Below are 26,364 nucleotides of genomic sequence, written 5' to 3' on the forward strand. Positions count from 1 at the left end.
ATCTATGAAATGGGAATAAAACACCTACTGCGTATGTCTTCCAAGACTGTCATGGGGTAATGACTTGTTTTAGCTTGCTCAGGCTTCTGTAACAAAATTCTATAGACCATGTGGCTTAAACAACATACATTTATTTCCTCACAGTTCTAGAGGCTGGAAGTCCAAGACCCAGGTTCTACAGGGTTTGGTTTTTGACGAGTGCTCTTGTCCTGGCTTGCAGACAGCTGCCTTCTCAATGTGTGCCCACATGGTCTTTCTTGGTGCATGCACATGGAGAGAGAGAGAGAGAGAGCTCTCTTATGTCTCCTCACTTGAGGGCATTAATCCTATCATAGAGACCCCACCTTCATTACCTCATCTAAATCTAATTTCCCCCAAAGGCACTCATCTCCAAATACTGCCTTCCCCCCAACCCCACCACCTCCGATAGGGGGTTAGGGCTTCAACATGTGCATTCTAGGAGGACACAGCCCACAACACGCTTGTCAACTGCTTGGCCAGTTCCTGGAGTTAGATAACCACTCTGTTAGTAGTGGCTTGTGGCTTTCCTTACAAATGTTTTCTTCCTTCTTCAGGCCTCTGCTACCAGCTGTCACCAAATGTAGCTCTGTTGTGAGGACTAGAAAAAACCCTGAAGAGTTTTAACAGGCTCTTACATTTGCACCTTCTAGTTACTGCTCTTATCAGAGGCTTTTGGGAGAAATTTAATTAGCACAGACTTAGGCATTCCTTTTTCTGGGTTCTAAACTCTCCAGATACTCTGCTGAGTTCAGTATTGATTCCTATGTCACAGTAATGTGCCTGTAATTCAGATAGGGAAGCTCTGGTGTATTGTTTCTCTAAGTGGACATTGAAAGTAATTTTAAAATATGAGATTTTTGTTAGTCATGTTCCGGTTTTTGGAACATTTCGGTAGTCCTGTAAATGTGATGTAAAAGTGATAAGAGAATAGTATTATACACAGCACATACTTTCTTCTAAAATTCCAATAATTGATTGAGCTATTTAAGGAATGTGTATTTTCTGCTAAATTGGACGTCTTCACTGTGTTCACTTGTTAAAGTCAGGTTAAAAGATTTGTTTGTGTGTTATTAATTGTTTATGCAAAACAACCAAGGTTGTTTTACAAAGGAAGGGAGTTAAAAATGGGGAAATCATGACAAGATGAAGAAAGGAGGTAGGAATCACACGCCAAAGCTTCCCGAACTGAAGATCATTTCCCTTGTGGAAAAAAAAAAGACGTTCCGCTACCACCAAAATGCTTTCATGCATCACCAATAATACTGTGTGTTTCCATTCCTGCAGAAAACCAAACCTTTGATGACAGAATTCTCAGTGAAGTCTACCATCATTTCCCGTTATGCCTTCACTACGGTTTCCTGCAGAATGCTGAACAGAGCTTCTGAGGACCAGGACATTGAGTTCCAGATGCAGATTCCAGCTGCAGCTTTCATCACCAACTTCACTATGTAGGTGACACTCTGGTCAGGGATGAAGATTTCTGTGTGGGGGGGTCAGGTTGAGCCTGAGATGATGTGAGGTCCACAGCCTTGTGGCTGTGAGGATTTATATTCCAGTAGGTGGTATATGGATCAGAAGGTGGATTCTTTTGTTCAAATTCATTAGTTGGTTCATTCATTCATTCATTCCTTTTCTTCTTCTCTTTTTCCCGCCCTTCCTTCCTTCCTTCCTTCCTTCCTTCTTTCCTTCCTTCCTTCCTTCCTTCCCTTTCCCTCCCTCCTTCTCTCTCTCCCTTCCTTCTATTTTCTCTTTTTTATTCAATTTTTTTCTTCCTTTGTTTCTTTCCTCTTTCTTTCTTTCCTTCCTCCCCTCCAACAAATGAATGACCTTTGTGGGCCAGGTTACTCTTCATGAAAACTGGTGCACTTCTCTGAGAAAGACAGCATCACTGTGCTGCACAAATTCCAGTAGGGAGAAACAGTCAATAGATAAATGAACAAAGAATAAATGAGATGAATTTCAGACAGTTGCAAATATGATAAAGATGGCAAGTCAGACCAAGAGGGCCTTCTTCAGTTAGGGAGATCTGGGAAGAGCTTTCAGGAGGTTCTTCCTCCTCCATGGTGAAGTTGAGGGCTGAAAGACAAGGCAGTGTAGAACCTTTGATATACTAGATTGGATATCTTTCCTCCTTCCCTGAGCCAAAAAGTAAAGATACGTAAAACGGGGTAGGTGTTGGGTTTAATTTTTGGCCCAGGTCAGATGTAAGTTGGTGAATCTTCATGGTAGTGTGAGCAGATCTTGTGATTTTTCTCCTGGAGAATCACAGAGGCACCATGGGTTGGGTCTTGCTATTTGGACCTGTTGAAAATTGCCCTAGAATAAAATGAATTATTCAAAGGTAGTGCCCTAGTCTGGAATGCATTCTTTCTACACATCCAAGAGGCAAATAAAAATATTTCCTGGGGTTGTCATGGTTATAAGATCCATGTCTGAATTTGTCTTGGAACTGCAAGCTGGTAGCACAACTGTCTCTTGTGTTTCAGGCTTATTGGAGACAAGGTGTATCAGGGCGAAATTACAGAGAGAGAAAAGAAGAGTGGTGATAGGGTAAAAGAGAAAAGGAATAAAACCACAGAAGAAAATGGGTAAGTATTGGTTAATTAAGGAATTGAAAACTCATTTTAGCAAAGTGCCAGGTTTTCTATGCCTTTGCCTACTCCTCTTATTGTCTTCCTTTCCTCCAAATACTTTTCTCTTTCTTTTTTATTTTTTTCAAAATAGTAAATACATCTAGTGAATAATATATTAGATAAGTATTTGTAATAAAAAGGAAAATTTTACCATGCATATCCCTCATTCTCACTTCTTACACATATCCTCTTCTAATATTTTCCTTTTATTTATTTATTTTTTTGAATGAAGTCTCGCTCTTTGCCCAGGCTGGAGTGCAGTGGTGCAACCATAGCTCACTGCAGCCTCAACCTCCTGGGCTCAAGCGATCCTCCCACCTCAGCCTCCCAAGAAGGTGGGATTACAGGTGTACACCACCACACCCAGCTAATTTTTAATTTTTTTTTTTTTTAGAGATGGGGTCTTGCTATATTGTCCAGGCTGATCTCAAACTTCGGGGCTTAAGCAGTCCTCCCACCTCAGCCTCTCAAAGTACTGGGATTACAGGTGTGAGCCACTATGCCTGGCCTGCACATAGTTTTTGTTGTTGTTGTTGTTGTTGTGTGTTTTTTTTTGTAATTACCCCCCTAACTCTAAATATTATGATAGTCATACTTCAAAAAATTTTTTTGATAAAAATAAGACATTATCTGTTGACTCTTTGCTATGAAGAAAGGGTATATAGCAAATTAGCAATACTCCTACTTTTACTCTGCATTCAGATTTTTATATTATTTTATTTCTTCTTCCATCAATCCAACAGTGTTTAGACTATCTTGGACAATCCCTACTATCTTAAATGATTATATTCCCTCTCCTAACCTCCACCGTCTCTCTCCTTTCTCATTTCATGATGTTACCTAATCATTGTTTGAGTTATTAGCATCTTAATTCTGACTTGTAATAATTTTATTCTTTCTTTTTTCTATAAATTGAATCTAAACATTGAAACCAATACATAGCAATTGCTTTTTAATGACTATAGAAATAACATGAACGCATGCAGAGCCACCCAGTATACTAAGATTATTTTTTCCTCTCCACCAGCCCAATGTGTAGGCCTTCATCCTCTTGGCAGAAAAACGATCTTTGTATCTAGATAAAATGGTGCGAACTTGGTAACCCGGTTTTCCTCATGAATAAAAAGACATCATTTTGAGAAATTTAGTTCTTTAAAATTATAGACTGCCAGAAACTTTGCTGTTGGAAATTTTATTAATGACAAGGGAATGCCTCACTCTTGCTGGAGGACATGAGCCATGGGTTCACTTTGATACAGAAAAGCAACCAAGGTCCAGAGCTTCAGATAAGGGATTTTCAAAGGCACAAAATTCCACATTTATCTTAATGTCATAGTTTCTAAAGACACAGAGAATCTTTAGTCTGCTTGTTAGTCCAGGCTGCAATGATGGTTTTACACACAGCCTTTGCTTTGAGTCTGTCCAAACACTGCTCTATTTAAATTTAACCTATACTCCATCCTTCCCCTAATTCTGTAAAAACCCTGTCTCTTCCTTTGTTTGATGAGTTGCCTCATTGTGCCTCTGGTATGTGGTCTCCCTTGCTGTGGCAAGTTATTAAAACCTAACTCTGTTAGACTATAGATTTATCCCAAGTGGTCTTTATCACAATTGTTCAGAGTCATGCTACAAATTAGTTTAGTTGAATCATGACATATGTTTCTGTTTTTCCTGGAGTTTCTAATTGCTTTTCTTTTTTCTTACGATATAAAATGATATAACATCTAGTGAGACACATAACCATTATTTAAAATATGTTATGATTTAACATAACAAAATGAACAGCTATGAACAAGTTTCTGCAAGCAGTGACATCCTTATCACTCCTGATATCTGGCCAACAGCAGCTGAAAGACATCACTCATTGGGAGACATTCTGATTTCAGCGCTATTAAAACATGGATGTCTTTATATCCATGAAATACTTTCATTGCTTTTCAGCCTTGGTGCAAAACCTTTACCCTGGTATCTCTTTTCATTTTCTTCTGGGTTGGCTTTTTTATTTCGTGTATTCCACATTTTCCTCTTTCTTGGCTTTCACCTTTATTTTGCAGAAGTTACATTCTGAAGTAACTTTCTCAGAATGGGTGCATGAGAAGTAAACTTTCTAAGACCTTGATTAATATTTTGGCTATGTATGACTTTAAGGTCAAAATACTTTTCCTTTTGAACTTTGAGGCATTGTTTCAATGTCTTATAACATCCAGTATTATTGATGATACATCTAATGGGATGAGATAACATCCCTTTTATGCTTTCTCTATGTGATGTTCTGAAGTTTTACAATCGTGGGTTTCTGTGTCAGTCTCTTTTCATTCATTCTGCTCAGTGCTTGAATTTTTCCAATACTTGTGCCTCTTTCCAGTTCTGGGAAGGAGGGTATAGAAAGCCTATCAGTTTAGTCATTCATTCACATTGGACTTGGCATTATCCTCTCTATACTGGGTCTCCCTTTTCCCTTCCATCTTGTGGTGTCCTGAATTCAGAGCCTGCACTCTCTCTTAGATTCTGCCACACAGTTGGGTTCTCTCCTTTGCTGCAGCCCTTTGCTGTATGTTCTGAGCTATAAAATTCTTGCTCTACTGAACACCCCAAGCCTTCTGGAAACTTCTTGAAATGTCTTACCTACTAACGGTTGCCACTCCCACTTATTCCTCTGGTGATCAGTCTGCCATTTTGAATAAAAGAACCCTCACTCCAAGTACCGAAAGCATCTGGAGTGTATTTCTGTCAGCTTTGGAGTCCTTTATTCCCTACCTTTCCTGCTAAACATATCCACCAAACTTTACCAAGATGTGAAAACCTAGTATGTTAGCTATTTTAAAGTTATGTAAAATGACAAGATTCATGGGTCATCCTTGTAAAGGGAGAGCACAATTCACAGCTTCACTCCGAAGCTCTCTCTTCTAGCAGTTCACCTACTCAACGTCCTTTCCCATTACTCCCTTGGGTCTGTCTCAGGGAGAGGTAGGACAGTATTCTTAGAATCCTCTCCCGGTCGGTATTCTTTGACCCTTCGTGACCTACCTCTAGCACGAGGTTTCACTTCTTCTAATATTAATTTTTATTTTTCCTTTCTCAGGACCCACACTCACACCCCTGGGTCTCCCTGGCAGGCTGGTTGAGAGGGTATGACTCTCAGTCCTGTGGGGACTGAGGGAACCTGGCTCTATCCTCTTCTGAACCTCCCTGGGGTTCTTTTCCTTTTTCCTGACAGAGAGAAGGGGACTGAAATATTCAGAGCTTCTGCAGTGATTCCCAGCAAGGACAAAGCCGCCTTCTTCCTGAGTTATGAGGAGCTTCTGCAGCGGCGCCTGGGCAAGTACGAGCATAGCATCAGCGTGCGGCCCCAGCAGCTGTCCGGGAGGCTGAGCGTGGAAGTGAATATCCTGGAGAGCGCGGGCCTCGCATCGCTGGAGGTGCTGCCGCTTCACAACAGCAGGCAGAGGGGCAGCGGGCGCGGGGAAGGTGAGTCCTGCGTGCCAGGTTCGCGCAGATCTGCGGTGAAAACACCCAGTTGGTACTTGGCTTCGGAGAAATCTGCAAGAGATGGCACCCTTTCCCTTCAGCAAAGCCTCTGCATTTTTGTAGTAACTGGAATGATAGCAATGAAGCTAAGACAGCACCTGGTACTTTTTTTCTTTTTTTTTTGAGACGAAGTCTCTCTGTTGCCCAGGCTAGAGTGCAGTGGCAAGATCTCGGCTCACTGCAACCTCTGCCTCCCGGGTTCAAGCGATTCTGCTGCCTCAGCCTCCCGAGTAGCTGGGATTACAGGCATGCGCCATGAGGCCCGGCTAATTTTGTATTTTTAGTCGAGACGGGGTTTCACCATGTTGGTCAGGCTAGTCTCGAACTCCTGGCCTCGTGATCCACCCGCCTCGGCCTCCCAAAGTGCTGGGATTACAGGTGTGAGCCACACCACCCGGCCCATATTTTTTAATTAAAGCCATGCTCTAATAGGAGGTTAAAAATGTATGAGTTATTGATGCAGTAATACCACTTCTGAAAATCTGTCCTAGGTAAAACATCTAACATATTGGGAATGTCATATGTACAAGCTTGTTTGATAGTATTTGTGGTAGCAAAAACATTCCATCAGCCTAAAGATTCAATTATACGGAAAAGATTAGTAAATTATGATTATAAGACAATTCAGCATGTGGCAGAGAAGAAAAGGCAAATTGCATATGTACTATAATGTTAAATATGAAGCTGATAAAATACTAGAAAGTTATAGAAAATAATCATTTTGTATCGGGGTATGAGATTGTGGGGCCATTTTCTAAAAATCTGTTTTTTAACATTCAGCAATATGTTATATTCTTTCTAAATTTAAATAATGAGAAATGCTTAGTATAGATGTAAAATACAGGCATCCTGATTCATTAGCAGAATCATTCTGATTTTTAAATTTTCTCAAATGCTGATTTTTTAAAAAGCTCTTCATGTATTGAAATGAAAAATTACAGTATAATCTAGTTTTAATCACCGTATTTTTTTTCTTTTTTTGGGAGGGGGCTTTCTGGTTTTCACAAAGTCTAAAAGAGTGACTTTAGTTACTATATGAATTTCAACTAATAGTACATATTAAATATTTACTTTTGTTGGACTGTATACTTAATATACCAGTAAGCCTGGTCAGTGTTGAATTGGATGAGACAGGAATGTTCAAAAATTGCACCAGGATTGGAATTTTAAGATTTCAGAGAATTGTGACATCGAGGGTGGAGAAATGGTAAATGATGAGCAGAGAATGTGCAGAATCTGTATTCAGTGCCTGCGGCTGCACAATCATAGAGTGACCCAGGAAGGCTTCTTGGACCAGGATATGTAGGGATGAGATTGGCAGGAGAAGAGAGAGAGAGATGCCTGGACAAGTGGAATCAGAGAATGTTGGTATTTAACATAATGCAAAAATATCCAAGGCCTAGAGCTGGTCTATGGAAGGGCAAACAGTGTGGAAAATACGCTTCCTCCCCCAGCATGCATTTGAGTTAATGACTTTGTGAGAGGTCGTTCACTCTCACAGACTGAGCGTTTCCTGGCTCTGCGAGAGACCTAGGTCCTTTGTTATGTGTTGGACTCAAGTCCTTTGTTATGTGTTGACTCCAAACAATGAGCTTGACATTCTTAATCCAGATCTAGCTGGTATCTAGAAAAAGCAAAAATATCGTCAAGGTACCTGGCATTTAGAAATGGCGTGAGATCCAATACACCATTCTTAGGTCATGCAGGTGGTAGCTATATGGTTAATGGATTTTAGTTCGGTTGTTAATTGTAACCTTGTAAAAAATGCAAGGCTGTAAGACTTAGATTGCACAACTGGGAAACAGGGGTAATAACTAGCTCATGGGTCATTGTGAAGTGCTCATGTATGCAAAGGGTTGGCCGCAGAATGAGAGCTTAAAAATTAAGTATTATTACTAGTTATCACATTATATTGACTTTTTTTCTGTTGCAAAACTTATCTTTGTAATAAGATCATCAGTACCTTTGAAATCAGGTCTGTTTCTGATTAACCTGTGTCTCCTTAGCACTTAACACAATGCCTGTTAAACAGTAGGTAGCTAATTGAGTGTCTTCGAACTACAGAAGAAAAGCAGGCCAGGGATGGTGGCTCACACCTGTAATCCCAGCACTTTGGCAGGCCAAGGTGGGAAGATGAGGAGTTCGAGACCAGCCTGGACACCATAGTAAGACCTTGTCTCTGTGAAAAAAAAAAAAAAATAAATAACTAAAAAGAAAAGCAAACACAAATAACTAAGAATGTTTTAAAATTTCATTTCTCTCTAACAGTACCTCGGAAGAAAATTTTCTCTTGTGCAACTGTGGGAAAGAAGTATTTTCTCAGGGGGCAGAGTTGTCAGGATCTCATAAGGAGAGTAGAGTATTTGTTAAGTGTGTCTGGGATGAGAACACATTCAGTAGCTGTGTCAGTAGAAGGTTCAGAGGGGAGTCCTGTTGCAGTAATGAAATGTGTTTTGCCTAATTTTCAGAATCATAATGACTCTTCAGAGATATGTACGTGTTGTGGGGTGTGTATGTGTTTTGTTTGGAGGGAGTATGAATTATGACTGTTAGCTAAAAAAGTTGCTTACTGTTTATATTCGGGGCCTGCTAGTGTCTCAGAGGAATTTTTCCAAACGGTTGATCTCTTGGGATCTGTTTGTTTTTAAGGAAATTGTTTTCTTAGCTCCTTGTACCAAAGCAGATACTTTGCCGTCCAGAACATGAAGCTTTTACAAGCATGTCCCAGAGCCAGGTGCAGTGGACGGATTCCCTTTTTGCTGCTCCCCACTCCCGTCTTTCAGAGCTCATGGTTATTGTTCCTGCAAAATGGCAGCCTTAGCAGCTTGAAGCACAGGATGTTGTGATTTTGTCTGGACACCGCTGCATGTTTCCAGAAGAAATCCAGGCTAAAGATCAAACTGGAATTGGGCTTGCACCAAAACTATGATTGTGTGAACGAGGTCCAAGCCAATACATTCCACTGATAGATCTGGCTGTGTTAAGAAATCTAACTTCTGGGATTTGTCTAAGTAAATCTCTCACCATGGACCCATTTTCTTTTTCTATTCTTTTTTTTTTTTTTTTTTTTTTTTTTTAGACGGAGTCTTGCTCTGTCCCCGAGGCTGGAGTGCAATGGCGCGATCTTGGCTCACTGCAAGCTCTGCCTCCTGGGTTCACACCATTCCCCTGCCTCAGCCTCCCCAGCAGCTGGGACTACAGGTGCCTGCCACCATGCCTGGCTAATTTTTTGTATTTTTAGTAGAGACGGGGTTTCACTGTGTTAGCCAGGATGGTCTCGATCTCCTGACCTTGTGATCTGCCCACCTCGGCCTCCCAAAGTGCTGGGATTACAGGCGTGAGCCACCGTGCCTGGCCACCATGGACCCATTTTCATCTTTAGAGATGCAATTCTAGATAAGGATTATTACTGTGTGCTAGATACTAGACTAAGCACTTGCAGAGTGTATTATCTCATGCAATTTTTATAACAACCCTCTTAGCTTTTTTTTTTTAATCCCCATTTTAATTATGAAGAAGCTAAGAAACCTTACTTACTCACTAAAATGGAGGTTCAGTAATATGGACAAGGTCTCATATTTAATTATGGATAGAAATAGAATTTAAACATAGGTCTATTTTATTCCAAGTTATACCCTTAACCACTGCACTATCTACCTCCTCATTAAATAGACTGTACATTACTGTGGGTGGAGTTCAAATTCCAACTCTCTTCCTAAATATAAAAATAAAAAGAAAGACTAAGAGCAATACAGTCCACCTTTGCCTCAGTTTACTTTATAGTGTATCAGGATTGAACCCACATCTGTTGAATTGTAAATTAACGGGATCTTTCCCAGTGTAAAAGGCAATCCTGTGAGATGTATTTTGGAAGATGAAACATTATAATTTCTGTTTATTAAAATAGTTAACACAGGTATGTGGTTCAAAATCTCAAGCATTACAAATTGGTATACAGTGAAATACAAGACTCCCTGTCTCTTCTGTCTCTCCGTTCTCCACTTCCCCAGCTCTTATCCTCTACAATATTCTCATGCTTTAAGAGCTCAGTGGAACAGAGTATTTGAAATGAATGCTTTCCTGGAACATGCCTGGGATGTGTGATTTCTGAAGGTGTATTCTGACTGATATTCCGAGACAGATATTCCCACTGTGTGATTGTTTTAAGGCTGGTTACTCTATTCTCTTTGTTAAAATCATAAACTTCCTACTGTCCCACTTATGGCACCTAAATTACTACCCTTACCAAGATTCCAATACTTTTTTTGGCAGAAAATTTTCATTTATGACAAGATCCCCAATGACTAGGGATAAAATAAAATGAGATAAATCAAGTGAGAAAAAGCATACCTTACTTATTTTATTATCCTTGTGATTTTACATCGATGACTCTCAATCCTAGAGGGGTTTAGAAAGAATTCCAGACAACCTACTCTAGACAAGTCCTACCCTAGCCTAGACAAGCGAATTTGAATTTATTAGGGTGGGGCTATGGAGCTGTACTTTTGGGTATGATATCCTACATATTTATATTAAAAACTTAAAAATCTGTGAGTGATTAAAAAATTTTTAGTTATTTGTAAAGTTAAGAATAATGCTCATTATTTTTTCTGCCACTTGACAGATGTGGTCGTATTATTTTCATGGTTTATCCTTTCTGTTCCTTGCTTTTTAAAAAAGTTTTAGGGAAGTTTAATTTACATACTGTAACATTTACTCATTTTAAATGTACAATTTAATGATTTTTAGTACATTGGCAGAGTTGTACAACCGTCATCAGGGTCCAATTTTAGAACACTTCTACCACCTCAAAAGGATCCTTGTACCCATTTGCAGTCACATCCTGTTCCTACCCCAGCCCCAGGCAACCGCTGATCCACTCTGCATCCCTGTACACTTCAAACAGCTGTATTTTTAAGAGCACTGCAGCTAATTCAGATGCTCAGTAAAGGTTGAGATCTATTCCCTTGGATTTTCCAGCAGACCTTAGGAATATTAACTATATCAAAATCTTGATCTACAGAAGCAGTTTTTAAATTAAACAAGATTGGGCCAGATGCAGTGGTTCATGCCTGTAATACCCGCATTTTGGAAGGCCAAGGCGGGTGGATCACCTGAGGTCAGGAGTTCAAGACCAGCCTGGCCAACATGGTGAAACCCCATTTCTACTAAAAATAAAAAATAAAAAAAAATACGAAAATTAGCTAGGTGTGGTGGCCCACCCTTGTAATCCTAGGTACTTGGGAGGCTGAGGCAGGAGAATTGCTTGAACCCGGGAGGCGGAGGCTGCGGTGAGCCGAGTTTGTGCCATTGCACTCCACCCTGGGCGACAGAGTCAGATTTGGTCTCAAAAAAAAAAAAAAAAAAAATTAAACAAGGTTGTTTCTCAATTTCATGGGGCCCTCAGATTACTCTAACTTTAGATCCTTGTTAAAATGTATTTTGTTCCTCTTTTCCACCGACAAGTTTTCACTCTCAGACACAGGCCAACGCAGAATTATGTGGTTGGTGGAAACAACCTCTTCCCATCTCCTGCTTCTGCTCTTCCACATGGAGACCAGAGATGGAGAAATCCCAACAGGCAAGCTCAGTGGGCCAGTGCAGTCTTTGTAATACAGTCTTAAGCTCGTTAAATTAGGTATCTCACCTTCTTTTGGAGAAAAGCATGATTGTTCAGGACATTTAGGTGTCAAAAAAGAGCTTCTTAAAGGTACTTGAGTCCCTCTCTGGCTTCTTAGACTTGTGGCACTTGCCCCTCCCGCAGTGCTCCCACTCCAACCCCCACCCCACGTTGAGAGAAAAGGCTCCAAGTCTGGCTTAGTGTCAGCCTTTATCCCTGTGGTTTGATGGCTCCATTGCCAATCTCAGTGGTTCCCAAACTTTGCCACCTGTTAGAATCCACAGGGAGCTTTTATAAATCTATTGCTTAAGCCTCACCCATGCCAATGAAATCAAATAGCTGTGGATGGAAACTAGGTGTCAGTATTTTTATTAAAAAGATCCCCTTGTGATTGCAATGGGTAATAAAGTTTGGGGTCTAGACTGTGATGTCCTGTTTTCTAGAAATATTCGGCTTTAGTTCCTACCCCTTTGTTTTCTAAACTCTTTTTTTTTTCCTGGGCTGCTTGACCCTGTTTCCAAGCTGCCACCTGGGGTTCCTGGGTAACCTCAATTCCTCATCTCTGTCAAAACTGAGGGACTTAGAAGACCTTGCGCTAACCTAACATTAAAAGGAAATCTGAACTCTGGGAATAGGGAGACCTTTGTAACTGTTTTCGTGTTCTCCTGTCATCTGGTTCATCACCGAGAAGTGTTTGGCACTTAAGAACATGAAAGAAAGAGATAGAGTATCTGGTTATGCTCTTAAAAAAATACATTCTAAAAAGACAACCTACAGAATAGGAGAAAATATTTGCAAATCATATATTTGATAGGAGTCTAGTGTCCAGAATATACAAAGAATCCTTATAACTCAACCACAAAAGGATAAACGACCCAATTAAAATATGAGCAAAGGACTTGAACAGACGTCCTTCCAAAGAAGACATATGAATGGCCAAAAAGCATCGGAAAAGGTGCTCAACACAATTAGTCATTAGGAAAATGCAAACCAAAACCACTTCTCACACCCTAGGATGGCTATAACGGAACAAACAAAGGAAAGTTACAAGCGTTGGGGAAGATGTGGAAAAATTAGGACCCTCGTCCATTGCTGGTTGGAATGTAAAATGGAGCAGGAAAACATTTGAAGTTTCCTCAAAAAGTTAAAACGAGCAAGTTAAGAGATCTAGCAAGACCCAAGATCTGGCAAAATTTACCAACGTAAGTCAAGAAAATGCTGAAAACCTAATATCACTGTCATAACCAACAGTTATTTCCCCCTCAGTTCCTTCAACAAACACTTACTGAGCACCTATGCCAGGTATGTAGTAAATTGTACACTTAAAATGAGTAAATGTTATGGTGTGTAAATTAAACTTCCATAAAACTTTTTTTAAAAAGCAAGGAATAGAAAGAATAAACCATGAAAGTCATACAACCACACCTGTCGAGTGGCAGAAAAAATAGTCAGCATTATTCTTAACTTTACAAATAACTAAAATTTTTAAATTACTTACAGATTTTTAAGTTTTTAATATCCATTTATAGAATATCACACCCAAAAGTAAAGGTCCCTGGCCCCCGCCTAATAAATTCAAATTCAACTTGTCTAGGGTAGGACTTGTCTAGAGTGGGTTGTCTGGAATTCTTTCTAAACCCTTCTAGGTTACTACAGAGTATAGTCAGGATTGAGAGTCATTGATGTAAAGATGGAGCAAGTCCTCTGGGTATATATTCCAAATAACTGAAAGCAGGTACTTAAATACTTGTGCAGAAATGTCTACAGTAGCAGTATTCACAGTAGCCCCAAAGTGGAAACAACAAAAATGCTCCTGAACAGGTGAATGGAAAAACAAAATGTGGTATATGCATACAATGGAATATTATCCAGGCATGAAAAAGAATGAAACACGGACACATGCTACAACATGGACACAAGCTGCAACATGGACACGTGCTACAACATGGACACGTGCTACAACATGGACACAAGCTGCAACACGGACACAAGCTGCAACACGGACACATGCTGCAACACGGACACATGCTGCAACACGGACACGTGCTGCAACACGGACACGTGCTGCAACACGGACACGTGCTGCAACACGGACACGTGCTGCAACACGGACACGTGCTACAACACGGACACGTGCTACAACATGGACACGTGCTACAACATGGACACATCACATGCTACAACATGGACACGTGCTACAACATGGACACGTGCTACAACATGGACACGTGCTACAACATGGACACGTGCTACAACATGGACACGTGCTACAACATGGACACATCACATGCTACAACATGGACACGTGCTACAACATGGACACGTGCTACAACATGGACACATCACATGCTACAACATGGACACGTGCTACAACACGGACACGTGCTACAACATGGACACGTGCTACAACATGGACACGTGCTACAACATGGACACATCACATGCTACAACATGGACACGTGCTACAACATGGACACGTGCTACAACATGGACACAAGCTGCAACACGGACACAAGCTGCAACACGGACACATGCTGCAACACGGACACATGCTGCAACACGGACACGTGCTGCAACACGGACACGTGCTGCAACACGGACACGTGCTACAACACGGACACGTGCTACAACATGGACACGTGCTACAACATGGACACATCACATGCTACAACATGGACACGTGCTACAACATGGACACGTGCTACAACATGGACACGTGCTACAACATGGACACGTGCTACAACATGGACACGTGCTACAACATGGACACATCACATGCTACAACATGGACACGTGCTACAACATGGACACGTGCTACAACATGGACACATCACATGCTACAACATGGACACGTGCTACAACACGGACACGTGCTACAACATGGACACGTGCTACAACATGGACACGTGCTACAACATGGACACATCACATGCTACAACATGGACACGTGCTACAACATGGACACGTGCTACAACATGGACACGTGCTACAACATGGACACAAGCTGCAACATGGACACAAGCTGCAACATGGACACATGCTGCAACATGGACACATGCTGCAACACGGACACATGCTACAACACGGACACATGCTACAACACGGACACGTGCTACAACATGGACACGTGCTACAACATGGACACGTGCTACAACATGGACACAAGCTGCAACATGGACACATCACATGCTACAACATGGACACGTGCTACAACATGGACACGTGCTACAACATGGACACGTGCTACAACATGGACACGTCACATGCTACAACATGGACACGTGCTACAACATGGACACATCACATGCTACAACATGGACACATGCTACAACATGGACACGTGCTACAACATGGACACATCACATGCTACAACATGGACACGTGCTACAACATGGACACATCACATGCTACAACATGGACACATGCTACAACATGGACACGTGCTGCAACATGGACACAAGCTGCAACATGGACACAAGCTGCAACATGGACACATGCTACAACATGGACACAAGCTGCAACATGGACACATGCTACAACATGGACACATGCTACAACATGGACACATGCTGCAACATGGACACAAGCTGCAACATGGACACATGCTACAACATGGACACATGCTACAACATGGACACGTGCTGCAACATGGACACGTGCTACAACATGGACACATGTGATAACGCAGATACATATGACAACATGGATGCATGCCACAACACAGACATGCTACAACATGGATGCATGTTACAATATGGACACATGCTACAACACGGACACATGCTACAACATGGACACATGCTACAACAAGGATACATGCTACAACACAGATACATGCTACAGCAAGGACACATGCTACAACATGAACACATGCTACAACATGGATGCATGTGACAACCCGGACAACATGGACACATAGTACAACATGGACACATGGTACAACATGGATGCATGTGATAACATGGATACATGGTACAAAATGGACACATGCCACAACACAGATACATGCTACAGCATGGACACATGTCACAACATGGCTACATGGCACAACATGGACACATTCCACAACATGGATACATGCCATAACACAGATGCATGGTATAATATGGACACATGCCACGACACAGATACATGGTACAACATGGATACATGCTATAATACAGACACATGCTACAGCATGGATACTTGCCACAACACGGATACATGCTACAACATGGAGCCTCAAAAACATTACGCTAAGTGAAACAAGCCAGACTGAAAAGGTCATATGTGTATGGTTCCATTTAGCTGAAATGTCCAGAACACACAAATCTGTAGAGACAGAAAGCAGATTGGTGGTTGCCTGGGGCTGGGAGGAGGGAAAAATGGAAAGTGGCTGCTGGATGGTTACAGAGTTTCCTTGGGGTGATGAAGATGTTTTGGAACTTAATAGAGGTGGTGTTTGCACAACATTGTGGAGGTACAAAGTGCTATTTGTTTGTATACTTTAAAATGGTTAATTTTGGCTGGGCGCTGTGGCTCAAGCCTGTAATCCTAGCACTTTAGAAGGCCGAGGTGGGTGGATAACTCGAGGCCAGGAGTTTGAGACTGGCCTCGCCAACATGGTAAAACCCCATCTCTACTGAAAACCAAAAATGAGCTGGGCGTGGTGGCGTGCCTGTAATCTCAGCTACTCGGGAGGCTGAGGCAGGAGAATCGCTTGGATTTGGGAGGCGGAGGTTGCAGTGAGCTGAGATTGCACCACTGCACTCCAGCCTGGGTGACAGACCAGTGAGATTCTGTCTCAAAAAAAAAGGTTAATTTCATGTTCTGTGAGATTCACCTTGACTTTTGTTAAAAATGAAAAAATTACATTCTAGGTTGTTAGAATCCCCCTCCCTCCACATGCCCTGGAAGCCAGTTTGCTGTGTTCTCTGGCAGTTATCTGTGGGTCCTTCACATGTGTGGGAAGGCAAATAACAGGACTGGGTACCATCCAATTTATGGCTTGCTTTTTAATCATATCACTCCTATGTAAGTGTCCAATAAAATGTCAATCTTCAAATAATCCCAAGAACTGAGGAAGCGTCATTGGAAAGAAGAGAACCATTGGAAATACAGCTTTATGATCTTTTATTTGGAAGACCTGGTGGCTGACACTGCAGCTGTCTTTGAGGGCAGGCTACTGACCAGCCACACATCCCGCAAGGTCAAGTCCCCTCAACCAGAGACTAGCACAGTGTCCTGCATTTCAGTTGATGCCCAAGAAGGGCTTGAATTGAATCTGTTACATTTTTTTTTTACTTTATCTTCTTATTTTCTTATTTTTCTTTTATTTTAAGTTCTGGGATCCATGTGCAGAACGTGCAGGTTTGTTACATATATATACATGTGCCATGGTGGTTTGCTGCACCCATCAACCCATCATCTAGGTTTTAAGCCCCGCATGCATTAGCTATCTGTCCTAATGCTTTCCCTCCCCTTGCCCACCACCCCGTTTTTGAAATTATTCTGATGTTTTTCTTTGCCCTGTGAGCATCATGATCTGCCTTTGCTGTGAAGGCTTCGGTTGTCTTTGTAGGCACTTGGTGTGGCACCTGGCATAGAATGGGTGCTCAGTAGGTGTTTGTTGAAGGAACTGACGGGAAATAACTGTTGATTATGACAGTGCTGTCAGGTTTTCAGCACTTTCTTGGCTTACGTTGGTAAATTTTGCCAGATCTTGGGTCTAGCACTTATGTTGTTATGAAGCAGGGATTAAGAGACAAAAGTAATAACTAACTTTGGTTCCAGAAGACTCTGGTTACAGAAAATCTAGATAAATCCCCCTTAGCTAGGGTTTCCAGATGAGATATAAGATGCCCAGTTTCATTTGAATTCAGAGAAACAATATGTCCTGTGCGATATTTAGGACATGCTTGTACTAGGAAATTATTCATTGTTTATCCAAAATTCAAACGTAACCAGGGATGCTGTATTGTAATTTGCTAAATCGGGCAACTCTGCCTATTAAAGGGCTGCATTGTGACTGGCTGTGAAACCCCCAGCTCCAGGGTCCCGGCCTGGGTCCAGTCTCTGCTCTGCAGCTGGAAGGGCAGGACCCTGTTTGGCCTCTGCGAAATCTCTGTACCTTTGCCAGGAAACAGTCTGGTTGTTCTGTGAGGGTTTCCAGCATTGTTCACACAGAAATTATTCAGGTATGAATCATTTGGCCCCGTAGTTGGTTGTGTTTTGATTTTTAATCCAATATGGAAATCCATGTTATCTCGTTTGTTTTGATGTTGGCGGTGGCTCGGTCAACCCAAGGCTGTGGCACAGAGGCTTTGGCGTTTCTCTGTAGCCCGATACCGGTGAGACACCTCCTCTTTACCGTGACGCTTCACTCTTACTCTTCCTTTTTCCTGCTGCCTTGGCTTGCTGTGGGAGGTGGATGTTGTGTGTATGACCCGGGCCACCACAGCTGTGGCTGAACCAGAGGTGGGCCAGGGGATGTGATGCAGATCACCAAGAGCATCTGCCACACCCCCTGAACACTTTCGGGAAGAGAAACATCAGTTCCCTTGAAGGGCTCTTCTGTCCATCTGCCCAGCTATGTGCTAATGCGTTTCATCATTTTCATCCTCAGTGTTCCACAAGCTGGACATGAACTCTCACATGTTTCTGGTGCTGTGCGAGGTTCCTGGAATCTACAGACGTCTAAGATGTTGTCACTGCCTTTGCAGAACTTAGAGTTGGCAGTTAAAAACTTTGTAAAAATTGTGATAAAAAGCATAAAATGTAAGATTTACCATCTTAGCCATTTCTTTTTCTTTTTTTTTTTTTTTTTGAGACAGAGTATCACTCTGTCACCCAGGCAAGAGTGCAGTGGTGCAGTCTTGGCTCATGGCAATCTCTGCCTCCTGGGTTCAAGCAATTCTCCTGCCTCAGGATCCCCAGTAGCTGGGGTTACAGGCTCACGCCACCAGGCCTGGCTAATTTTTGTATTTTTAGTAGAGACAGGGTTTCACCATGTTGGCCAGGCCGATCTCTAACTCCTCACATGAAGTGATCTACCTGCCTTGGCCTCCCAAAGTGCTGGGATTACAGGTGTGAGCCACCACGCCCGGCCCATCTGAGTCATTTCTAAGTGTTTGGCAGTGTTAAGTCCATTCACATTGATGTATTGCCAATCTCCTGAACTTTTTCATCTCCCACACTGAAACTTTGTACCCATTAAACACTGACTCCTCATCTCTCCTTCCCCCTGGTCCCAGATAACCACTGTTCTCCTTTCTGTCTCATCTATGAATTGGACAACTTTGCATACCTCATGTAAGTGGACTTCTACAGTATCTGTTCTTTTGTGTCTGGCTTATTTCACCTGACATAATGTCCTCAAAGTTTATCCATGTCGTACCACATGTTGACATTTCTCTTCTTTTAAAGGCTGAATTATATTACACTGTGTGTCTGCACCAAGTGCCACTCCGCTTTTTTCAGTTATTAGCCCCTGCTCTGCCTGTGTGCCAGAGAACACTGTAAAGGCATTTAACAGAAGTCTCTCCATCTCATATTCTTGGCTGCTCTACCATTGTTTCTGGTGGGCTTCCATTTGGTTGAATTTCAAATGCTTGGAGCAGCTAGTATTTGAGGTCTCCAATGGACACATGATGGCAGAAAGGGATAATGCATATGTATATATATATATATATATATATATATATATATATATATATTTTTTTTTTTTTGAGGCAGAGTCTCACTCTGTCATCCAGGTTGTAGTGCAGTGACACAGTCTTGGCTCACTGCAACTTCTGCCTCCCAGGTTCAAGCAATTCTCCTGCCTCAGCCTCCCTAGTAGCTAATTTTTGTATTTTTAGTAGAGATGGGGTTTCACCATGTTGGTCAGGCTGGACTGGAACTCCTGGCCTCAGGTGATCTGCAAGCCTTGGCCTCCCAAAGTGCTGGGATTACAGGCATGAGCCACTGTGCTTGGCCTGATAATGCATGTTTGTTTGTTTTGAGATGGAGTTTCGCTCTTGTTGCCCAGGCTGGAGTGCAATGGTGTGATCTTGGCTCACCACAACCTCTGCCTCCTGGGTCCAAGTGATTCTCCTGCCTCAGCCTCCCAAGTAGCTAGGATTACATGCCTGTGAATGCGTATTTTTAAGGGTTAACTTTTAGAATGTGTGCTTGCTGGGTGAGGTAGTTGTACTTGTTTTCACGCATAGTCTCTCTTGGGAAATTTTTTCAAATATGGGAAACTGAGAGTCAGGAATCTATTATTTTAGGAAGCAAGAGCATTGAATAAGCAGTGAAGAAAGCTGATTTGCTAAGAAACCTGGGCAAACATCTACTTAACTATAAAATACTACAGTTGAGTTTAAATCCCTTCAGCTGTAAATTTGAGTTAGTATTCTGTGCTCTGTGTTGCTATCATATCTATATGATGCTGTTTTCCAAAAGGATTTAAAATACCAAACATTCATGTAGGGGGAAGAAAAATCCTTTCCCAAAAGAAAACTGTGGATAGTAAGAGACTTATGAAGGTTTTTTTTTTTTTTTTTGAGACGGAGTCTCACTCTGTCACCCAGGCTGGAGTGCAGTGGCGCAGATCTTGGCTCACTGCAAACTCCGCCTCCTGGGTTGATGCCATTCTCCTGCCTCAGCCTCCCGAGTAGCTGGGACAACAGGTGCCTGCCACCATGCCTGGCTATTTTTTTGTATTTTTAGTAGAGACGGAGTTTCACCGTGTTATCCAGGATGGTCTTGATCTCCTGACCTTGTGACCCGCCCGCCTCAGCCTCCCAAAGTGCTGGGATTACAGGTGTGAGCCACCGCGCCCGGCCTTATGAAGGTATTTAACCAAATTCCTTCTCGTCATCATTGCCTCTGTGGTACCAGTTTTTCTTTCAATCCTCTGCTGATTTGCTTGAGTTTTGTCTTTATTGCCACCCTCAGAGGGTAGTGCTCCAATTATTCACAGTATTTTTGACCGCCATATATTTAAGAAATTGCCTCGTTGGATCCCAGGTAAGCAGGGTTCATAAACAAACATAGACAATTTAAGTTTCTTTCTAAAGAGGAAATGAGCAGGCAGTGTGCGTTGGGAAATCCTTTTGTCAATGCACCAGGTGTTGGCTGCTTTTCTCCGACAGCAGCCAAAACCCAGACCCTCAGGAAACAGAGGCCAGGAAATCCCTCTCCCTATCAACCCAGAGGGTGGCGCTTCCAGCCCACGGCTTTGAGCATGGGGCTCTTCTCCTCCATCTTTTCACCTTTGGCATTTTACATAGCAGTTGGCTGCCATCTTTCCCCATGTGATAATTGTCTAGGAAAAGATTGTATGTTTGTGACCAGCAAACACGTATCAGGACATCATTAAGGACATACATTTTGTTCTCTTCAACTCTGATGCACAAGCTATAAAGTACTTTGTCATTACCCAATAGGATCAGTCAGAGGAATATTTACTGGCACTTATAGGCATTGTTCTTAACTTTCTTTAGAGTCCTTGGAGAATGTGGCAAAATCAATGCATCCTTTCTTCAGAAAAAAATGTTCATTTACACTTGCGTGCAAACTTCTGTGTATAATTTTAGGGGACTTTCAGACAGCTACTGACTTCATTATATTTTGTAAAGATTATTCTTTTTTTAAAAGGTTAGTCTTTATATAAGTATATTGACATATGTATAACGTGTATATATATTGAATTTCCTGTTATGAAGGTCTGTCCTTTTGAAATATTATTTGTTTTTATCAAGCTTTCAGTGGCATAGAGAAAACTGTTATGACAAAATGTGAACTGTATGTTATCAAAGAGCATTTTTTCTTTATAAGTTGCCTTTCATAATGGACAAAGAGTATAAAAAACTACTTCTGAAGTGGAAGAGGATGGAGCTAGTATGTATTGAGCACCTACTGTCTGCCAGGCACTACGCGGGGCACCTTACATATGAGATCTTACTTCATCTCAACAATGATTCTGTGACTGTGGAATTGTTCCCAGGTAACAGACGTGGGACTGAAGCTCAGGAATACTAAGTCAGTCGTTTTGATTCAGTCACACTCTAGAGCCCTCTCTCTTTGGTATTCTGTAGTTTGCAAAGATAACGCAAAACTTCTTGCTCTAAAATACTGGGCTTTAGAAAAGAAGAGAGCCCCTGGGAACCCTGGTGGCCTGAGAGGCAGGGCAGAGTCAGTGAGTGGAGGAAGAGCGGGAGTGAATGTTCCTGAGGGCAGGAGAGGCAGTTGTGTGTCCCTGGGTTTGGCTTGCATGGGACCGCCAATGCCCGCACGAAGACAGGAAGATGGCATTAGAAGACTTGGCCTCCCTCAAATCGGAGCAGCTGCTCCAGCTCGCCATAGAAGTGGGCAAGAAGGAGAGAACACGAAGGAGGAAAGAGACATGGGTTCTCGTTAGACAAGTGGGTCAGATTCTTCCTCTTTTTTGGTCTGCACCAATGTCTTTCCTTGCAGTCTTCATTAACCTGTGACTCTGAGGACCCTGTGGGTGACATTCATTTTTGTGCTTAGGAAATATCTGTGGTGGTCAGCAGGGTGAGCCCCCATTCACAGCAAGGAAAAACGGAGTGATGTTCTTCTGCTCTGGGATTTTGGTCAGTAACTGTGGAACAGCCCATACGAACCTACTTAACAGATTTTTTTCCTCCTTAATAAAAAGATGATTCTATTTTCTAGAGATGCTCCTCTGGAATTTCTCCCAGTAAACTTAAAAAAAAAAGTAGTGAAAAATTTATTGGGTCACATTTACTGTCTGGTTCTTACTGGGTGGTCGTTGGCCTCAGGAACTAGGCTCCTTGGTGAGTAACCAAACTGAGAATCAACCCATTCTTTGGGTGTGTAAAATAAGCCCATTTAGTTGAATCTCATGAATTTTCATCATGAGCTAGTAAAACCAGAGGTCACTAGGAAACCAAAATAATCATACAGTATCCTTCCTCATGGTCCATATCAAAGAGCCTAGTCAAGTGAATGATGAAGAGAGAAATTATACTTTCTAATCCCCAGTGCTTTTACTCAGCCATGAATGGTGTTAATTCAGGGAGCTTGTAAAAAGCATTTTCACGAGAGAGATTGGAAGCAAGACTAAGTAGGTACATGCTGGCAGCATAAAGACAGTCTAATCTAATTATTGTAGAATCTTAGAGATAATCTAAGTGCTGCCTAATTGCATGCAACAGATTTTATTGACTCTTTTCTATGTGTAAGGCACATGCCTATTTTCTATGGGCAAAAACAGGAATCACCCTGAGGGCTCGTTAAAACACAAATGGCGGAGTCCCATCCCCAGAGTTTCTGACTCCGAGTTTCTGGGGTGGGCATGAGAATTGGCATTTCTAGCAAGTTCCCAGGAGCTGCTGATGCTGCTGGTTCAAGATCACACTGTGAGAGCTGCTCTACACCCTCGTGGGGGGTGGGGATTATTCCAGGGTTCACTTGAGCCCTTGTCATGGGATGGGTTGTGAAAGTGGCCGATCCCAACAGGACAGCTTTCTTAGGGTTCACCAACACTGCGCTGAAAAGTGCCTCCCGGAAACTCTCCCTGGTCCTAATTCTGCCGGCTGGAATTGCTCTGGACACACCTAATCCTCATTTAATAAATGCCCATGCACATTCATCCTAAGGAGAAGGACAGAGAGGGGTCTGTTTGGCAAATAACATTGTTATGTTCCATGCTGGGGAATGCCTGTTTAATCCACTTTGCTAACAATAAATTTAAATGTTAATAACTGGGGTGTACATACACCATAAAGGGCACAAATGTCACGTGTACAGCTTGATAAAGTTTTACATAGGTATACACTCATACAACTGCCTTCCACCTCAAGACATGGAATATTTTCTCCCTTCCTCAAAATTACCATGTGCTCTTTCCTGGTCCGTAGCCGGCCCTCAAAAGTCAGCACTGTTCTACTCCAGTTGCCATGGATATTTCATGCTCCTCTTGAACTTTATGTAGATGGAGGCAGAGAGAACATGCCCTTTTGTATCTGATATTTTCACTCAAGAAGACTGTGAGGTTCAACCATGTTCTAAATAGCAATATTAGTTCTTTTGTTTTTATTGCCTTGTGGTATCCCAAGTTTGACTTGTGTTTATAGTTGTATATTTAATTGCTCCTTCTACTTTTTTTTTTTTTTTTTTTTTTTTTTTTTTGCGGGGGTAGGGGTTGGTGGGATGGAATTTTGCTCTTGTTGCCCAGGCTGGAGTGCAATGGCACGATCTCAGCTCACTGCAACCTCCACCTCCCGGGTTCAAGTGATATTCTCCTGCCTCAGCCTCCTGAGTAGCTGGGATTACAGCCACCACACCCACCTAATTTTTTGTATTTTTAGTAGAGACGAGGTTTCTCCACGTTGGCCAGGCTGATCTCAAACTCCAACCCTGATCTCAGGTGATCCACCCGCCTCAGCTTCCCAAAGTGCTGGGATTAGAGGCGTGAGCCACCGTGCCTGGGCCCTCCTTCTGTTTTATATAGTTAAGGTTGGAAATTGATATGGTTTGGCTCTGTGTCCCCACCGAAATTGCATTTTGAATTGTAATCCCCGTGTGTCAGAGGAGTGGCCTGGTGGGAGGTGATTGGACCATGGAGGTGAATTTCCCCCTTGCTGTTCTCGTGATAGTGAGTGAGTTCTCACGAGATCTGGTGGTTTAAAAGTCTGACGCTTCCCGGTTCTCCCTTTCTCTCCTGCCACCATGTAGATGTGCTCCCTTCGCGTTTGCCTTCTGCCGTGATTGTAAGTTTCCCTAGGCCTCCCCAGCCATGCGGAACTGTGAGTCAGTTAAACCTCTTTTCTGTATAAACTACCCAGTCTCAGGTACTTCTTTATGGCAGTGTGAAAATGGACTAATACAGTAATGATAGAAGCTAGCATGACTGCTGACTGTGAACTGGAATGGTGCTAAGTACATGACATCACTTGATCTTTTCAGTACTGTGAGATTGGTACTATCATTAATCCATTTTACAGATGAGATAACCAAGGCTGAGTAACTTGCTCAAAGTCTCACAGCTGATAAGAAGTGAAACCAATATTTGAATGCAGGTTTCTGACTACGATCCTGCGTTCTTAGCTAATATATTATGATGCCTGTCACTCTGGGTGCTTTAACAGTGACCACTAATGAGAGATTGACCCTGGACAACATGCAATTTCCTTTGATTTCGAGGACTTTTCCTTTTTCAGCACCCGTTTCTTTCTCCTAATGGTTCTAAGGCATCTTCAACCATGCTGGTAGTGACCTGGACTGTGCCACCTGTGCATGCACTGTCTAGATTTTCCCAGGTCCTTCAGATGAGCAGATCTGTGGATGCATGTTCTCTCTTATGTAACTATCTCCTTACAAAAATAACCTTTTCTCTTTGCTGGCTCTCTGATCACTTCCAAAATCCTTGTCCTTGATAAGTGCAAATAATAGAAGAATCTGTTCTACCTTGTGGTTCCTGTTAAGGTTACACCTAAATTGTCTCTGAAAAATAATTGTCTGTTTTGTTAAAGGAAATGTTTAAACTTCCTTTGACTTTTGTGTCTAATAAACCCTCAGCAGAAGGAAGTTTATTTTTAAATACAAATTACTGTGGCCACTTAACGCCTCATTTCCTTTTTCATTCTGCTGATTGGAGATGGGAAATTGCTGGTCAGCCTATTTCATGCTATCAACTTGAGTACATTTAAAAAGATAGTCAGAGGCTTTGCAGCAGTTTTAAGTCTGTCTTTGATTCAATATCTGGATAAAAAGCCTCCACATGCCCTTATGATTAAGAATTCTTGTTTATGTTTTTATATTCTCCAGAGTGCATGCAGACCTCATCGTTTGGGTTTTTATTGCTAAGTACATAGATATGGTGTTGTTTGGCTTTATAAACATGAGTAGTTTGCTAAATAATTCTCTGTGTTCTAACCGGAAATGAAGGTCAGGAGTAAAAGATGGGATGCTCTTTGCTTAATCTGTCATCACACTAGGTTTTCATAAATTACATAATATCCATTTATCGTTTATCTTTCTGTAATTCTAATTTATATCCTAAATTTCATGTTAAAAAGCTGTGAGAATTTTTTTTTTTTTAACGAGCTATAAGCCGGGCATGGTGGCTCACACCCATACTCCTAGAACTTTGGGAGTCCGAGGCAGGAGGATGGCTTGAGCCTAGGAGTTCAAGACCAGTCTGAGCAGCATAGCAAGACCCTGTCTCTACAAAAAACAACAACAAAAAATTATCCAGGTATGCTGGTGCGTGCCTGTAGTCCCAGCTACTTGGGAGGCTGAGGTGAGAGAATCAATTGAGTCCAAAAGTGAGCTGTGATTGCACCATTGCACTCTGGGTGACACAGTGAGACTCTGTCTCAAAAAAAAAAAAAAAAGGAATACAGAAAAAGAGAAATCCTGAAGGACAAATGACCAGCAATTTATCACATATATGTAGCAGCAGAAAAGAGGTGGAGGCAGACACTGGAAATTAAAAGATGGAAAAAATGGAATGTGATTGGGGACTTTGTTCTAATCTTGATTCAAACAAATCAACCATACCAAGGCACTTTCTTTAGGGAATCAGATAAATTTAAATATAAACTGAGA

At 42.0% G+C, this 26,364-nt stretch overlaps 1 protein-coding gene across 2 annotated transcripts in view; it reads left to right on the forward strand.

Moving 5' to 3' along the window:
* The window catches only part of ITIH5 (inter-alpha-trypsin inhibitor heavy chain 5), a 106,851-nt gene that overhangs the window by 23,793 nt on the left and 56,694 nt on the right, over window positions 1-26,364 (forward strand). For both annotated transcript variants that reach the window (XM_003257618.4, XM_030819340.1), the window contains exons 3-5: window positions 1,306-1,469; window positions 2,508-2,609; window positions 5,872-6,122. In XM_003257618.4, the coding sequence (XP_003257666.4) occupies window positions 1,306-1,469; window positions 2,508-2,609; window positions 5,872-6,122 (517 nt within the window). The remainder of the gene's footprint in view (window positions 1-1,305; window positions 1,470-2,507; window positions 2,610-5,871; window positions 6,123-26,364) is intronic.

Source organism: Nomascus leucogenys, chromosome 9, assembly GCF_006542625.1.
Source record: "Nomascus leucogenys isolate Asia chromosome 9, Asia_NLE_v1, whole genome shotgun sequence".
Classification (NCBI taxonomy): domain Eukaryota; kingdom Metazoa; phylum Chordata; class Mammalia; order Primates; family Hylobatidae; genus Nomascus; species Nomascus leucogenys.